At 37.8% G+C, this 16,857-nt stretch overlaps 1 protein-coding gene across 2 annotated transcripts in view; it reads right to left on the bottom strand.

Moving 5' to 3' along the window:
* Nucleotides 1-6,721: 6,721 nt before the first annotated feature.
* Nucleotides 6,722-16,857, bottom strand: part of TES (testin LIM domain protein) — a 50,424-nt gene continuing 40,288 nt past the window's right edge. For both annotated transcript variants that reach the window (XM_023228187.2, XM_023228188.2), the window contains exons 3-7: nt 15,842-16,094; nt 14,616-14,951; nt 13,474-13,689; nt 12,976-13,134; nt 6,722-8,208 (exon numbers count right to left, since the gene is read on the bottom strand). In XM_023228187.2, coding sequence (XP_023083955.1) covers nt 8,020-8,208; nt 12,976-13,134; nt 13,474-13,689; nt 14,616-14,951; nt 15,842-16,094 — 1,153 coding nt within the window. In that variant the 3' untranslated portion in view covers nt 6,722-8,019. The remainder of the gene's footprint in view (nt 8,209-12,975; nt 13,135-13,473; nt 13,690-14,615; nt 14,952-15,841; nt 16,095-16,857) is intronic.

Here is a 16,857-nt window from a genome sequence, read left to right as displayed (position 1 = left end):
GGTTTGTTTATGTGTAAAACAATTGGAGACAATCAGATTTTTTTTCTGGGGAATTTGGAATCAGAATTAAGAGGCAGCCAGTCAGTCTCTCAGTGTGACAATATTTGTAACCTATGAACTCAGAAATTTTAGAGTACCCATCTTTACTAACTGATCATGCAGACTAAGGAGCAGAGAGACAGTGCCTACAGGGAAAGAAAAATGAAGCAGATGTTCAGGGAGGAACTTGGAGGGAGGGGAAAAGGACATGGTGGCTGCCCAGCCCTGGCTTCTGTTCCAGCTATAGGCTAATTCCTATACTCCTGCCTGTACCCTTACGATGATCAATGTTTTTTGATACTTTGAAAAGATAAATAATCCTAACCAAGAAGATCCCCTGCCAAATTCCACAAAGAATTTGAAGCAGGCTGAAATGAGAGTTCATACAACAATGTTGTCTGGAAAAAAGATTTAAATCATAATTGCTATGTTACTGAAGGGTAAGATTTTCTTCAAAGCTTCCTGGAAGTCAAAATGTAGAAAAAAAGATACAGTTATTGACATTACTCTCAATTTCAGAAAGGAGGAAATATATACCTTTCTTTGGGGAGTGAAGCTCTATTAGTATTAAGATCTAATAGTAATTTCTTAGGCAGGTAAAAATGCTTCGTATGTGAGAGATCATAGCCTTCCCTCAATCCTTCCAGACTTTCAAAGAGAAACCCAGTTTTCATATGTCCAGGTGAAGAGCAATGCTAAGAATCTGAGAAGAAAATTTGAATCTCCATTCTAGGTATTATGCAGGCCCTTATAAAATATTTTTAATAGCCTTGGCCTTCTGTTGTTATTAATTTATCCTCTGTTCTGGACCTATCCCCTGCCCGCCCCCATTTGGCCAGCATTTCATTTTCTGCTAGAATTATTTACTTCAGTCCTATTCTCTATCGAATGTAAAACACCATGAGAACAGGGATCTTGTTTATCTTGTTCACATCACTTGGTCCCAGTGCCTGCAACCATTCCTGACACATAGCAGATAATAAATATTGATTGATTAAGCAAATGAATGAATGAATGAATGAATGAATGAAGCAATAGAGAGAAGTGAAGTGGAGATGGCAGAGTGTGAGAGAAAATAAATTGGGCAGGATTGAGGTTTGGGGGACTTGTGGAGAGAGCAGCTGGAGGTATGAGGAAGGCAGGTAGCAGAGAAGAGGGAATTTTAATAAGTGTTGCTAAGGATTATGTAATTGGATCCTTGTACTGTCATTTTTTAAAACACAAGTGATTTTTTAATTAAAAAAATACTTATGGTTACTGAGCTCTGTTTCTTCTTTTGCTCTGTCCTTTAGAAACTTGGTCAAATGAGTTCCATCTCAATTAGTAAAACTCTTACCTGATTTATTATGGCTTATTCAGATGCCACTTAATTCTTTTTGTTATTCACCATTTTGGGGGCACGTATCATGTGTTAAGTGCTATATTTGGTTTTAAGGAAATAAACATGAAAAAATTATATTTCTGCACTTAAGTAGGGCAATGATATCAGTGAACTAGTAGTATAGGTCAAGATGTATGTAAGCAAAGATGGGTTTCAAGCATGAGGGGGTGTGGAAGGGTCATCGATCAGCTTCTTAGAGGTAACTATCTTTGCAATGTCATGGAGGTATGAAGGAAGCTACTAACTTCAGAAAACTGCAAGCATTCAGTTATGGCTAGATGACCATGTGTATATGTGAAAAGGGTGGGAAAAGAGACTGAATCACTGTTAGATTTTTTCAGTAAGGAATACTAATATCTTCTCTGTATTGCACTCTGGTAGAAGAAAAGAGAATGAATCTGATAGTATAAAATACATATTTGACCTTTCTTCCCATTTCCTGGCATTAACTTCTAAAATCATAGACTCTCCAAAGTAATAGATGTAATCTATTAGTAATAATGTGTTTTTGTATGTGAATGAGTTGACTGATGGCTGGCAGCCCCTAGGTAGCTTCAGGATAGGGGCTGTTCACCAGAAAGACCAAGGCAGGATAAGAGGTGGGGTTGGGACTTTCAGCTCCCCACTACCCACCTTCCAGGGAGAGAAGAGTGGCTGAAGGCTAAATTGATCAACAATGACAAATAATTTCATCAGTTGTGCTTATGTAATGACACCTCCATAAAAACCCCAAATGACTGGATTCTTGGAGCTTCCAAATAGCTGAACACGTTCTGGTTCCTAGAGGGTGGTACATCAGAGAGGGAATGGCACCCCTTCTCACATGCCTTGCCTTATGTGTCTTTCCATCTGTATCCTTTGTAATATTCTTTATAATAAACTGGGAAATATAAGTAAATTGTGTCCCGGAGTTCTGCTGTGAGCAGCTCTAGCAAGTTAATAGAACCTGAATAAGGGGTTATAGAAAGCCTGATTTTTTAGCCAGTTGACCAGAAGCACAGGTAAAGCAACCTGAGGCTTGAGATTGGTATTGGAAGTGGGGAACAATCTTGTGAAAGTGAGCTCTCAACCTGTGGGATCTAACACAGCCTCCAGGTAGATAGCATCAGAAATAAACTGGAGGGCACCCAGCTTGTGTCTGCTGCAGAATTTGCTGATTGCTTGGTGGATGGGGAAACACCCCCTTACGTCTGGTATTAGAAATGTGTTGGTGAAAGCTGGGCTGGGTGTGGTGGCTCACACCTGAATCCCTGCACTTTGGGAGACCAAGGCCGGTGGATCACCTGAAGTCAGGAGTTCGAGACCAGCCTGGCCAACATGGTGAAACCCCATCTCTACTAAAATTCAAAAAATTAGCTGAGCATGGTGGCAGGCACCTGTAATCCCAGTTACTCGGGAGGCTGAGGCAGGAGAATGGCTTGAACTTGGGAGGCAGAGGTTGCAGTGAGCCCAGATTACGCCACTGCACTCCAGCCTGGGCAACAAGAGTGAAACTCTGTTTCAAAAAAAAAAAAAAGAAAAAGATAAAGAAAAAGAGGAAAAGAAATGTGTTGGTGAGAGTGAAGTAGGAGAAAATGAGTTTAATTTTTTCCTTGATCTTCTCAGGATTAGAACAATGTTTCTTAAAGTGTAAGTGTCACCTGGGAATTTGTTCAGAATACAAATTATCAGGCCCTGTATAAGATCTACTGAATCAGACACTCTGGGGAGTGGAGTCCAGTAGTCTGTATTTAACTAGCCCTGCAGGTAAATTTGATGCATGTTAAAGTCTGAGAACCACTGCATTAGAACAAGGGATCTGATAGGAATTTACAATATACCTGGCGAGAAATGCCAAGTTTTTTAGCCAAAGTATTGGTTATAGTAATGGAGAAGCAGGCATAGACAGATAAAAATAAGTGTTTCAGATGGCCAGATTAAGTCAGAGTGGTAGGAGCACCAAGGAATAAGTCATCATCACTTCTGAGAGAGAGGTGGGGGCAGTGCTTGGTAGACATATAACAGTGACCCGTGGCTTTGAGAATGGATCAGACAGAATGAGATGCTGGGAGAAGCAAGCTAAGCATAGTCCAGTAACCAGAACCCCAAGGGTGTCAGTGTTTCCGGCCCCGACTCCACGTCATTGCTGGCCATGAAAAGTGAAATATTACCTAAGAAAGGTGTCCCCAAATGATGTTCCTGACTCAACACACAAGCCAACAGAAAACCCAAACTTTAGATTCATGCTTCTTTACAAACAGACCTTTTAGTTATCTAAACAATGCTGAATCTAAACAATCATACGTTAGCAAAATAATTTTGTTCTGGGCAGCATGTGCCCAGACTTCATGGTATGAATTGTGCTTGGATAAGTCCACCATAGAAACTCCATTTCCCTTTGCCTTTGATGAGGATGAGCAGGTGGCATATTTGTGGCCAATTAAGTGAAATGGCAGGTGAATCAACTGGTGGCCCCTGGGAAAGATCTTCCTTTTCTAGAGGTAAAATACGCTTTTGCCATTTATCTTCTTTATTATTTTGGATGATGTCACACAAGGGAGTGGTGCTTGAATGAAGGGACAAATGAGGATGGAAGGCAACAACACATAGAGGGTGGAAGAATAGAGAGATTAAATACACTTGTCCGAGCCAAATTTGGGTTACCCTCCATCTTGTCTTAAAACCACTCTTAGTTAGGTTTTTAGTAATTTACAGCCAAAAGCATTCCTGATAACCCACCTTTCCCTAGGAAACTACCAGAACTAACCGTAGCCTGCCTCTCGGTCCTATTTATTATCCCTGGCCTCTAGATTTTTCAGCCTTACTGGAAACCTGATACCCATTCTGCTTTGTACTTTGAATCTGGCCCTATCTCCTCCTGTACTCTTATCTCTGTACCCACCGACATCCAACGTCTGTGAACTGCAGACTCCTTTGTACCCTCAAACTCTTCATCATCTTCTCCAACTGACACCTAGTTATCCCCAAAGTCTGCTTCTTCTGTAGTATTTCAAATAGAGTCTGGCACAATCCCTGTGGCGTGCGTGTCTTCCTCACTGTCTACTGTTTTTCCCATTAAAGGCTGTTTGTTTCCCAACACTCACAGCTCTTTTAGGTGTAGCCCATGGTCTTATACTTTACCACCCATCTCCACCCTGAGTTTCCATCTTCTATCAGATGCCACAATACTTCTCCACATACTTTGATAACTTTAGCTCTGGCTTACTCTTCTCCCCGCCCATTTTCCCTGTGGTTATTCTGATGACTTCAATACATGATGTCCATTCAACACTTGGGCCTGGTATTTCTTACTCTTCAAATCCAACAATGTCGTCCTCCATCCTATTGTAATGGGAGAGGAGGAGAATCAATGGGATGTGGCCAGAAACTGCCCGTCTAGATTATTAAATACAGATCTCCCTGGAATTATAACATGATGCCTTCACACTCCATTAATATTTATGGAGAAATCAACTCTAATATTAGTCTCTGTATTCACTCATGGCTGACTCTAGTAAAGATAACCGGGTACAAGTTGGTTTTGTTATTGGCTGAGGGGCAAGACACACTGGTGAGGAGTATCACTGAAAAAAAATTGATAGCAGCCTTCATAAATGTCATTCAAAACAAGCATAAAAAGTTAATGACATCTTGAGTGCTTCAAGTTGTATTATCAGATCAAATAGAAGCTACAATGACATGTTCTCTGTGAAAGAACAAAATAATTAGCCAAAGCTACTTAAGCATCAACTAAATATATGGAGAAAAAATCCTATTAATCTATTAATCAAGCCAGAATGTGTTTTGTGTGGTCAAAGCACATACACATATCCCAGCACAGTGGGTCCTTTGCATACATGTGGGCATTCAGTACAGTCATCAAAGTTATTGGTGAGCATTTAAATCAACAGAGGTCAAGAAGGGGCAGATGAGTAAGAAATTGTGGAAAAGCGCCTTTTTATGGAGACATTGACAGAATCCCAAGTTTTCCAAAGAATTAAGTGAATACCCAGAAGACAAGTTCAGATATGCCAAGGCATCTCAAGACAAAGGCTGAATGCTGCTCTTGGGTGTTGCTGTCTCTTTGGTAACTATGGTGAAGTTGTATAAGCTTAAACACTATGTGTTGGAAATTCCTTGAGAATGAATCAGTGATGAATCCCTTGCCTTTGGTGAAACTGGGCTGAAATACTTCAAAGTTAAATTTGGAAATCTATGCTTGAAGACTTCGGTAATAGAAGTTTCAGCTAGAGACGATGAAAAGAAAGAATAATCCCTAGCCCCTCATTTGTCGCCACACCCCCCCAGCCCCCCCGGCTTAAAAAAAACAAGGAAGAAAGGGAGATATGTAACACATGTGAAGACCAGAACGTCTCAAGAGCAACCCACATTTCCTAAGGGAATTGCCATGTTAGTAGCAGATGGGTTCTGTTTCAGTTTATTCTCACTTAGCCATGTCTGGGAAAAGTTAAGTTGTACAACTTTGTGGACAATATGCTGTGGAAAATATATTTGTTGCCATTTAAGAAAAAGATATGAGCAATCATAAAGTGATCTTTATGGACAGTAATGATACTTGTGATATTAGCTTATAACATTGTATGCAGAATTAGATTACTTTAGATAAGGTGACACATATCCAAGCTCCAAAAGTTACTTCTGCATGGTCGAAAAAGGCATAGTGCAGAAGGAATAAATTTGTATGCCTGGTATGCACATGTGCATGTGTGTGTGGTGGAGGGGATTGGAGAAGTGGAATGTAAAGAGAAGTACTATTGGCCAAACAGGAGCTAGAAAAAAAAAAAAAAAAAAAAAAGTCAAGTTATTCTGGGTATGTGTCAGAGAAAACTGCTACTCCGACTATGACAGAAATAATTGTAGACTGAGGGAAAAAAGTATTATGGCCTGCTAACATTAGGAAGAATGAATCTACCACTATTCCCCATTTGCTTCCTGTCTCATGATAAGTTTCCATGAAAAAATTCTTTTAAAATTTTTACATATAAAGAAACCAGTTGAAACTGAATAGAAAATAAAGTTCTCCCAAATTTTAAAATTACACTTTCCCTTTCTTTGAAAAAGAAAAAAAACCTCCTGCACGACCAAAAACAACTTAAAAGTCCTGATTTTAAAGTTTCATAAACCTTATCTTTTCTCCATAATGAAACATCTAGATTCTGTTCTGTCCTGTCAAGAGGCAGCCTTTATTTTCTTTTGGGTAATTTTTATCCTTGGAGACATCGCCCCCTGCTGTAACACATGCTTAGTTGCAGAAGCATTTTTCACTCAAAAAAGGGTATGAATAAAAAGAGACAATGACTATTAAAGTGAAAGAAACTTTATTTTGAATAATATATCATTAATTCCATTTAATTTTCATAGTGCATAGCTATGTGTAGAAGTACACAGGGAAAAATAAACATTAGAAATACCTAGCCAGGAAAATACATAGGTGAAGACATTTGATATATCCATGGATAGGCTTGGAAGTATTATAAAACAGGATCTGTTAGAAAAGCATAAAAACCATGCAAAAAAAAGTCTTATCTAAATCATGGCAGGCACGTGCAATCAATATAAATCATAGTTTCTAGGTACAAAAACTATACATGTTCTTTGGATTAAAAGCACATGGGCGGCTTGGCTTTTTATGTTCAAGCCAAAAATCATGTATAGAAGTAAAAAAGTGTGTAGGTCAGGCATGGTGGCTCCCACGCCTGTAATCCCAGCACTTTGGGAGGCCAAGACAGGCGGATCATCTGAGGTCAGGAGTTTGAGACCAGCCTGGCTAACATGGTGACAACCTGTCTCTACTAAAAATACAAAAATTAGCTGGGCATGGTGGCATGCACCTGTAATCCCAGTTATTTGGGAGGCTGAGGCAGGACAATTGCTCAAAAAAAAAAAAAAAAAATTGAAAAAGTGTGGATTACTGTTATGCCACATGTGATAAAATATTCAAGGCCACAGATGGAAGTCACCCACTTACAAAGAGAATACTGAGAGGTAGGGTACATAAAAAAAAAAAAAAAGAGAAATGCAATAAAGAAAACGCCACCTCTGCCTAAATCAGGAAAGAGTAAATGCATAGGCATTAAAACGGCAGCTTTGCATACTACACTGCATTTCTCTGTCAAAAAGAATTCACTGTGTATTATTACAAAGGTCAGTGAATAAGATGAGGCAGTAAGTGTAGCGCCTTGATATTAGGGCAAATTTAGTTTCCTTTTCATTTTACACGAGGAGAAAAAAAGGAGTGTAGAACTAGAAATGGTCATCTTTCCATTCAGTACAGTAACTTTAAAGTGTTTGGCACAAATGGAACAGAGACACGAAGTTTAATGAGATCCAAGCTTCCAACTAAATGATTTCACATTGGAAAAGCTATGGAAAGATAAAATTATTTACTGTTTTACAAATCAAATGCTTAAATCAAGTTTAAAAGCTGAGACAGAAAAAAAAAATTGATAAAGAAAAAATGGCCAAAAAAATTAAACAAAATCTCTTGGTTTCCTTTACAGTTTCTTTTTTTGCCTTTTATTTTTTTCAAATTGCATTTTATAGTAGAAATGCAGACCACTTTGGATAGCTATGGCTCGATACTTCTAGGTGCTCTCCTCCTAAGACATCATCTTCTTACATTCCACTGAACAGAAAACCATCCCTTCTACTGGCATGAACTTCTGCCCAATGAGGCATTTGCTGCAGCAGGAGCACAGAAAGCACTCTGTGGATGCATGCCAGCTGAAGTTGTTATAGGTCACCCGCTGCACTTCTGGGTCGATGGCATTGTGGCATCCCTGACACACCTATTAAGAAGTAACACAAGAGAAGAGGGTGAGAGATCAAGTTGTAATGGTAACATTTTCGTCTTAGGACAAACTGAACACGTTTCTTTAGATGACAAATTAAAACTCATAATGACAACCTCAGAAACACACGATGGAGGGTGGCCTTCTAGCTAACCTTTTTGGCCGTTAACAGAGGTTAATATACTGAACAATCTGAGAAACAATGGGTGAAGGCCAAACAGGTGATGTGATGCACGTAAGGTAACTTCATGGCGTTCGAGGCAGAAAGTCTTGATGGGAAGTTCCAAAGCAGTGTGCTTAGTTCTGATGTATTTTATTAGATTGCACATTTGTAATTACACAGAAGTTTATGAGATGATTTTTCCTTGTTCATTAAAGTTTTGAAGTGGTAATTTTACCTGTCTTACCTATGACACATGAGATTATTAACACCACTAATTTCTAGACAGCAGTAAATTAAAATCATGTTCAAAGTAATTAAGGACTCAATTAAAAATACTGACAGTGTTTGAGAATAATGAATTTGCACTAAAAATATAACTTGTAGTTAATTGGCTTCTATTCTGTCATAAGATCAGTCATAATTTATGTGTAATCTAATATTGTAGAACATGAATACTTACAATCCCTGTACCATTCAGTATGTGTTATGGATGAATATATACATGACATACAAATATGTATATATACACACACACCAACATACATTTACACAAAATTTTCTTATTCAAACATGTATATGACCTATGTTATAGCAGAAAACAGCAAACCAGTTCAGACCTCTACAGTCCATGCCCTTCTGGTTTATACATGTTCTGAATGAATATGACTGTCTTAAAGTTTTTGTTTTAAATATTTCGTAACAAGTGAAGAAGCCAACAAGACTGTCTGGTGTCACAGTGACTAATCTTAAGCACCCTTGGCCTCGTAATATGATTGTCAGGAATTACTGAGGGATAAGGGGCAGAAACAGGTGGGTGGAGGTCATTCAGCCTGAGCCTCCTTACTCGAAAAGACTTCAAAATGCGGCTGCTACTCACTGGATAACTGGTTTAGGCAGTGAAGTGAGGCCTGTTATATATGTCCACTTCAGACCTGCATATTTTTTAGTTATATTGCTTCTGATTACAGAGATTATAGCTCTGTAATCTATAAGTTAGGTCAACCCAGTCTTCTCTGAGATACAAGGAAAATACTTTGTGTGATCAATATACTATTCCTGAATACAACAAAAATGAGTGTTTCAATTGCAAGCACCTTTCTAATGTGTAGCTGCACCACGCAAGCAACTGCTTTTTGTATGTATTTTTATAGCTTTATTATTCATTTAGAACATTGTCTTATTGTTTTCCACATTTAATATTAATCTTTCCATTTTAAAATTTATGATCAACACATAATTGTACATATTTATGGGTGTACTATGTGATGTTTCAATACATGTATACATAGTGTAGTGATCAAATCAGGGTAATTAGGATATCCCTCTCCTTAAACATTATATGATTTCCTTGTGATAAGAACATTCAATCTTTCAATATTTCTTGTTTGTATAAGTATTTTGAATGTGTTCTTGTAAAATACACTGTGTGTTTTATTCCCTTGCTTTTAGACCATGATCTATCTTCTTTTTCTCAGACCTGTAATAGTATTTGTGGATCTTTTTATAATTACCCAAAACACACATTTTCAGTTGCAATTTACAAAAAAGAGATAACTAATGTTCAATTACACATGAAATTAAGAAAATTAAGTAAAAAGGTAATTAGTACACATAAATGGTATAGAGAATTAAGGTTTGTGGTTTCATAAAATTTTATTAATAATTTGATTACCATAAATTCAAAATCTGACATGTAATCACAGGTCAAATCCACTGATCCCTAATTCTTTGAAAATCTAAACTTGGCCCAGGCTGCGTCGAGGGCCTGGGGACTGCAGAACCCTTCAGGAACATGATGTGCTTCACCACTTTCCTCCTGCCATTTGATTTTCCCATGTTCCTAAACCTTTAATATTTCAAAGAATTCTTATGTCCTTCCATCCCTCTTTTTATTTGTACATAGGATGTAAAACAGCTAATGACATCTGTTGGAATGAGCTCTCTGCAGGAGTGTCCTGTGAATCTGGTGGATGTGAATTCCGGGGGTAACTATGGAGTTCCAGTGACTACACAGAGACAAAGTAGGTGCATGTCCCATTTTTTTTCCTTCCAGGTAATTTTTTTTTTTTTTTTTTCTCAGAAATGTTGTTTGGAGTTGAGCACTTGATTTCAAGTCTAAAAATAATTTGTATTTTCTCTCTCTTTTTTTTAAGATTAAAAGATCTAAGCAGCTCAATGTCCTGAACTAGATAAACTTCTCCAAATTTTTTGGGTAGCTCTCTTTGCTGTTAGCTGCAATTTGTTCTGGCGATGGATATGTATGCTCATTTTAATATTAGGTAAAGGCCAATGGTATATCCCATTGAGAAAGTAAACATAAAAGAAATGATGCTATATATATATTGTTTTGTTTTGTTTTTGAAACGGAGTCTCGCACTGTCACCTGGGCTGGGGGTGCAATGCCAGGATCTCAGCTCATTATAACCTTCACCTCCCAGGTTCAAGCAGTTCTCCTGCCTCTGCCTCCCAAGTAGCTGGAATTACAGGCACTCGGCACCATGCCCAGCTAATTTTTTTGGTATTTTTAGTAGAGACAGGGTTTCACCATGTTGGCCAGGCTGGTCTCAAATTCCTGACCTCATGATTCGCCTGCCTTGGCCTCTCAAAGTGCTGGGATTACAGGTATGAGCCACCACGCCTGGCCAAAATGATGCTATATTATAAAACTAAATAATTTTAAAATTATTTTATTTAAAAAAATCATATCTGTGGTTATTCCCTGCCATTGATTAGAAAGAACGTAATACAGAGAAGCTTGTAACAGCTAAAAAAAGAAAAAATAGCAGGTTTATCTGTTTCAGTATATTTTTATTGAGCACCTATGTTGTCCTAGCGTTGGGAACAGAAAAGAAAAGGCAGATAAAAAAACCCCTGCCCTGATGGAGTTACATTCTAGTCCTTGAGACTAAAGGTCAGACAACAGCAAAAAAAGGTATACATGATAATACCTTTAGTCTGTAGAAAAACTGTTGCAACAATATTCATTGAAGCAGTTTTTAGCTAAATAATGTATCAGGTTACATGGTGATTTAACATCTTGTTCCCCAGGTAAAGGAAGGCCCACGGTAGCCCCAAAGCGAGAAATATTAAGAACACAGGTCAGTCACTAAACATTTTCTAAGTGCCGACACTGAAGATACAGAAATAGTAAGGTAAGTTCTACCCTCCAGCTGCTTACAGTCTAGTGAAGGAGACAGATGAGTGACATTCACACACACACGCCCCCCACCCCATACACCCCCCCCCCCCACACACACCATTGGGAACACGGAGAGCCTGGAGACAATGATGGAGTTTGGGCACAGGGAATCAGGAAAGGTGTTCTGAAAAAAAGTTAAAGCTAAACTGAATCTAAAGGAATAAATGTGTAGGTACAGTCAGGTAAAACAGGGAAAAGTAGGGTGTGTTAGAAAAACTATAAAGAGTAAGCAAAAGACAAAGAACAGTGCGTAAACTAGAAAATGCTGGTGAGCATGTGGAAATGTATGATTTGGGTTGGATAACTAGTACAAGGGACAGGAGAGGCAAGAAGGGGCCAGATCTATTAAAAGTTTAGTAATTTGCATTTTAGGAAGATCATTTTCCATCATTATGGTGGGTAGCTTTTGAGCAAGATGAATGAAAGTGGAGGAACGAAATTTGAGGCCATTGCAATAGTCAAAATGACAAAAAAAAAAAAGGTCTGAAGTAGAGCGGTTGTAATTATGAGAATGTGAAATATATTGGTGACACACAGTTGACAGAAAATGAATAACTGGGGAATAAACGCTGAAAATTGGCAGTGACATCAAATCTTGTTACGTTATCTTCAAAGTACCACACTCTTGTAACTATAGAAACTATATGTAATTTCATTCCTTAGCCAGGAGTCTCTTTTACTTTATAGCTCAGGGGACCATTAACACGTATTTGTTTTGCTGCATATAAAGAAGTAAACGTCTTTTTGGATACTCCTGGCTTACGCACTTTACTATCTATGGTCAACTTTTTACCCTTTATCTACATTACCATCACTTGGCCATTATACAACAGCAGCTCTGTGTAAGAATAAATGCAAGAAAAAAATATACTTTCACATTGGAATGTTTGCCCACATAAAAATCTAAATATGCAGGCCAAATTTTGTTATGCCAAATCAATTCAATAAGGGTTTAAGAAATAGGTATCTTACAATCTCCAGGTAGCAAAAACAAAATTCCAGTGGGTGGTCCAGTAACACAAACAGAAAGCATCATATTCAAATAGAGCTAAAGAATATCAATAGCCCCTAGACACCGTTATTGAAATGGAATCTGATTGCTAACCATGAGAATACAACAATCTCATTCCCATTAAGAATTTTTTAAGTGAGGATTTTATTACTAAGCAGTACCTATAACTGATACTATAAACTTCACAAGTAGAAATCTTGAGGTGGCTCATAGTCAATGCCTGTATTGTTTTTGAATTGCCTTGATTTTAACACCCTGTGGTAGGAATAATTTGCTTTCTACTTAGGAGGAGTGCTTTCTGTTTCCCATTTGTAAGAGGCTTTAAGAAAAGCAAAAACTCAAGTCCTAAAGCAGGCTGAGGCAAAACCATATCCTTAGAACACTTCTCACCACAGCATGATTCTTCACATAGCAGGGCTTGCACACCGGCTTGTCATTGACCATCACGTATATTTCCCCAGCTAGAATGCTATCACAGTCAAAGCAGCAGAAGTGTTTCAGGTGCCAATTCTGGTTTTCTGCCTGGGTATATTCATTGCTGAATATCAGCTAGGAAGAAGATAAAAATAAACATTTTTTTAAAATATAACAATTTACATCTGTAACAACAAACTTTCTCAGGGTCTAAAGTTTGAAAATGATAACCTAAAGCTTGAACTTATGCTATCATTTAATTTAGTCTAAATCAATCTTTTGTATTTCTAGTCTTTCATTTGTTAACCCAATTAACACAGACAGAATGAATGATATCAAAAGTTAATTTTTTAAAACTTCTGTGGACGTAAACAGAGCAATTGCTGTTTGGTTAAGTCTTGTTGCCTTCTAGGTAAAGGGACTGTATGAGGGTCTAAGAGGGCACCAGCATGCAGGAGGTCCCATAGAACGTACCTCGTCACAGCCAGCACATCGGGGTTTCTCGCTGTCACAGTAATGTCTGCCACAATATAGCTTCTCATTCTTCCAAAAATAAATCATGTCAACCAGGAGTTCATGGCAGGTGCTGCAGACAAAACAAGCTGGGTGCCACAGTTTATCATAGCCAGCCCTTTCGGCATAGATGGCGGGGTCGCCTTCTTTCATACTCTGTTTGCAGCAATAGCAGGACTGAAAGGGAAGCCATCCAGAACAACCTAGTCATTAGAAGACTGCCATTTCTTATCATTGGCTTCAGCAGAAATTCAGAGAAACAACTTTGAAGAGACATAATTTCTACTGAAATTACAAATTTGTCGATGTAGATAACAACATATTAATACTTATGTGAAATGGAATCTCAGCTTTCTCCAGGCTACTCAAATCTACTTCATTCACCCTGTGTGTAACAGGGCATTATTTCCTGAATTAAGGTCACTTATGGAAAAAAGGAAAATAGTAATTTTCAGCTCAATTTTAAGCAGATTCTCTAAAACGACCACCTCAGGGCTTATTAGTGTTCTTTTTTCAGGACTAAGCCTTATTGGTTGGTGTGCTAACTGGAGCTATGAGGAATATATTACAGCAGGTTTAGTTCTTATGTCTGTTCATCTGTGTCCTAATTGCCTCCTACCTTCAAGTCATTAGCAAAATACTTCAATTTCTCCCTTTAGAAGAGACTTAAAAAAGAGCTTCACTGTATATCCACAAAAATTAAAGTTTGAATTTTAGGCATGTTCTCACAAGCAAAACTGAATTAACCTAAGCATATATTCTTATTTATGGGCAGAGATAAGCAATTAATACCAAGAGTATGTTTAGAAACAGACTATAGAATAATACACTGTCCTTGATCAGCATGCCAATACCAACTACTGTCTGTATATAAAACTCACAATTATCCTTGATAATAAATGCATAGAAAATTTGGTTTTAGATAGAAGTTTCAAACATGATGACCCTCTGTGGGAAGTCTAAAGTGAATCTTAATTCTGTTTATTCCCCATACCTATTCCCTTTTGGAAACTCAGAGGAATAGTCCCCAAAAAAGTTCAAAGAAAGGGAAAAAACTCTGTAAAGTATACAAATCGGGCCAGCAGTGTGACCACTCTACTTACATACTGAGTTCTTTTGTGCTCAGCAAACTTGTCCTCCATGGCCCCCACGGCTGATGGGGTGCTTCTGTCCCCTCCAGGAATGTTCATTTGTTTCGGGCCTTGGGCATCCATCTCACAGGGAAGTTTGACATCTCCTACTCCCAGAGCTTCGCTCTTATATTTCTTTACAAACTGCTCCATCTCCTTCACCTCTCTGGGAGACAACTCATGGCACTTTGAAGGGTCCTGGTCATGTGCAGGGAGCTGCTTTGCCAGCTGCTTCTTCCGGTACTGTGCCCCCTCTGAGCCTGCTACTGGCTGTTTTTCCTTGGGTAGCATCTGCATGTACTGCCTGGCCTGAACCACAAGGAAGGAGGCCAATGTTAACTGGGATTAGCCATTAGGCAGTGTGATGTTTTAGAACACACATCAGAAGCAAGTTACTTAAGAAAGAAGTGGGTTCTATCCAACAGTAGCAACTCACCCTCACAGTATATTAAGAAGTTAAAACTCAAAAACGGTACACGAAATAGATTTAGTTGGGTAAAAAGTAACACTTCTTCTCCATGAAATTACATATTTTTTCAGTTTGGAAGATCTGGCTTACTACTGTTTACTTAAGCTAAATAAACAAATGTACAGTTGAAAGAACACACAAACTTTTAGGCAGACATGTTTGGAATGGTCTACAGGACCAAGAACATTTTTATCACATAAAAAATGACATCGCAAAATTCACTTTAATGATTTAACTAACTTTAAAAGACTTCCAAATGTTTCATTTAGTTGTTATAATAGTGGAAGGTGCTTGATATAAACCTGTGATCTTTTTGGTCTTATATAATATTAATAAAGAAAATAAAATGAAGAAAAAACACAAAGATAATGTTGAGTATTTTCTTTTAGTTCTAAACTATGACTTCTTTATCATCTTAAGAGAAATCCTCTCAAGAGTAAGCTAGAAGAGTTACTAGATTGATATAAAACATGATTTCCATCTAATTATTAAGAATGTTAGACCATTCCCTCAAAAAGGTAAACATATCTAGGGAGTTGGAAAAATTTTATGAAGTATTTAGTCTTACATTCAAAAGACTAGAAAAGGAATCAGAAGTCAAAGTAATGAGAACCCCGGAAGAATAATAGATCTGGGATGTGTGAAGTTGATTAGGTCACCAAAGAAACTGCCCCAAGTAAATGCTCCAGGAACTTCAATAAAGGAACTCTCTGTCCCCACAATTACTTACCAATGCCTGATTCTGGACAGGAGGTGCCCACTCATAGGTAACCGTATTGATGGAGACATTCTTCTTGGCAGCAACTGGATTGGTCAATATCATAACATTGCGTTTATACATGGGAATTCCATCTGACTTTAGTTTTGCAATCAGGGTGGTATACTTGGTGTCTTCAAAAAGTTTTCCGACTTTTCGATCCTCTTCATTGCTCAAGAGGACATCATGTTCTTCTTGGCCACACTTGCAGTTACGACATATTTTTCTATAATTTTGAAAATAAGTAGAAAATGATTAATCGTACTTAATCGATATTTATGTTGATACATTTACAGTTCATAAAATACTTTTAGGCATATTCTATATCATAGTATGCAAAGGCAAGTTCTTTTTTTACAAGGGAGAATAAGTATCCATAAAGTTGCAAGAAGGAAACAAAACACAACTTTGCTTGATAAGGCTTTTAAGAGCAAGGTTGTAAAAATTGACAAGAGGGACCCAATTAAACTGAAGAGCTTCTACAAAGCAAAAGAAACTGGCAAGAGGACAGACAGACAACCTACAGAATGGAAGAAAGTATTTGCAAACCCTACATCAAATAAAGGTCTAATATTCAGAATCTATAAGGAACAATTCAACAAGCAAAAGGCAACCCCATTAAAAAATGGGAAAAGGACATGAACAGATACTTCTCAAAAGAAGATATACATATGGCCAATGAATATATGAAAACATGCTCAATATCACTAATCATTAAGGAATGCAAATCAAAACCATGATGAGATGCCATCTCCCATCAATCAGAATAGCTATTACTAAAAAGTCAAAAAATAACAGATGTTGCGGAAAAAAGGGAATGCTTATACACTGTTGGTGAGAATGTAAATTAGTTCAGCCACTGTGGAAACCAGTTTGGAGATTTCTCAAAGAACTTAGAACTACCATTCAACCCAGCAATCCCAAAGGAAAATGCATTGTTCTTCCAAAAAGACAATGCACTCGTATGTTTATCACAGTAGTATTCACAA

This window comes from Piliocolobus tephrosceles, chromosome 8 (assembly GCF_002776525.5).
Source record: "Piliocolobus tephrosceles isolate RC106 chromosome 8, ASM277652v3, whole genome shotgun sequence".
Lineage (NCBI taxonomy): Eukaryota > Metazoa > Chordata > Mammalia > Primates > Cercopithecidae > Piliocolobus > Piliocolobus tephrosceles.
Note: the sequence above shows the minus strand (reverse complement) of the source record. Positions and strands in the feature narration are given on the sequence as shown.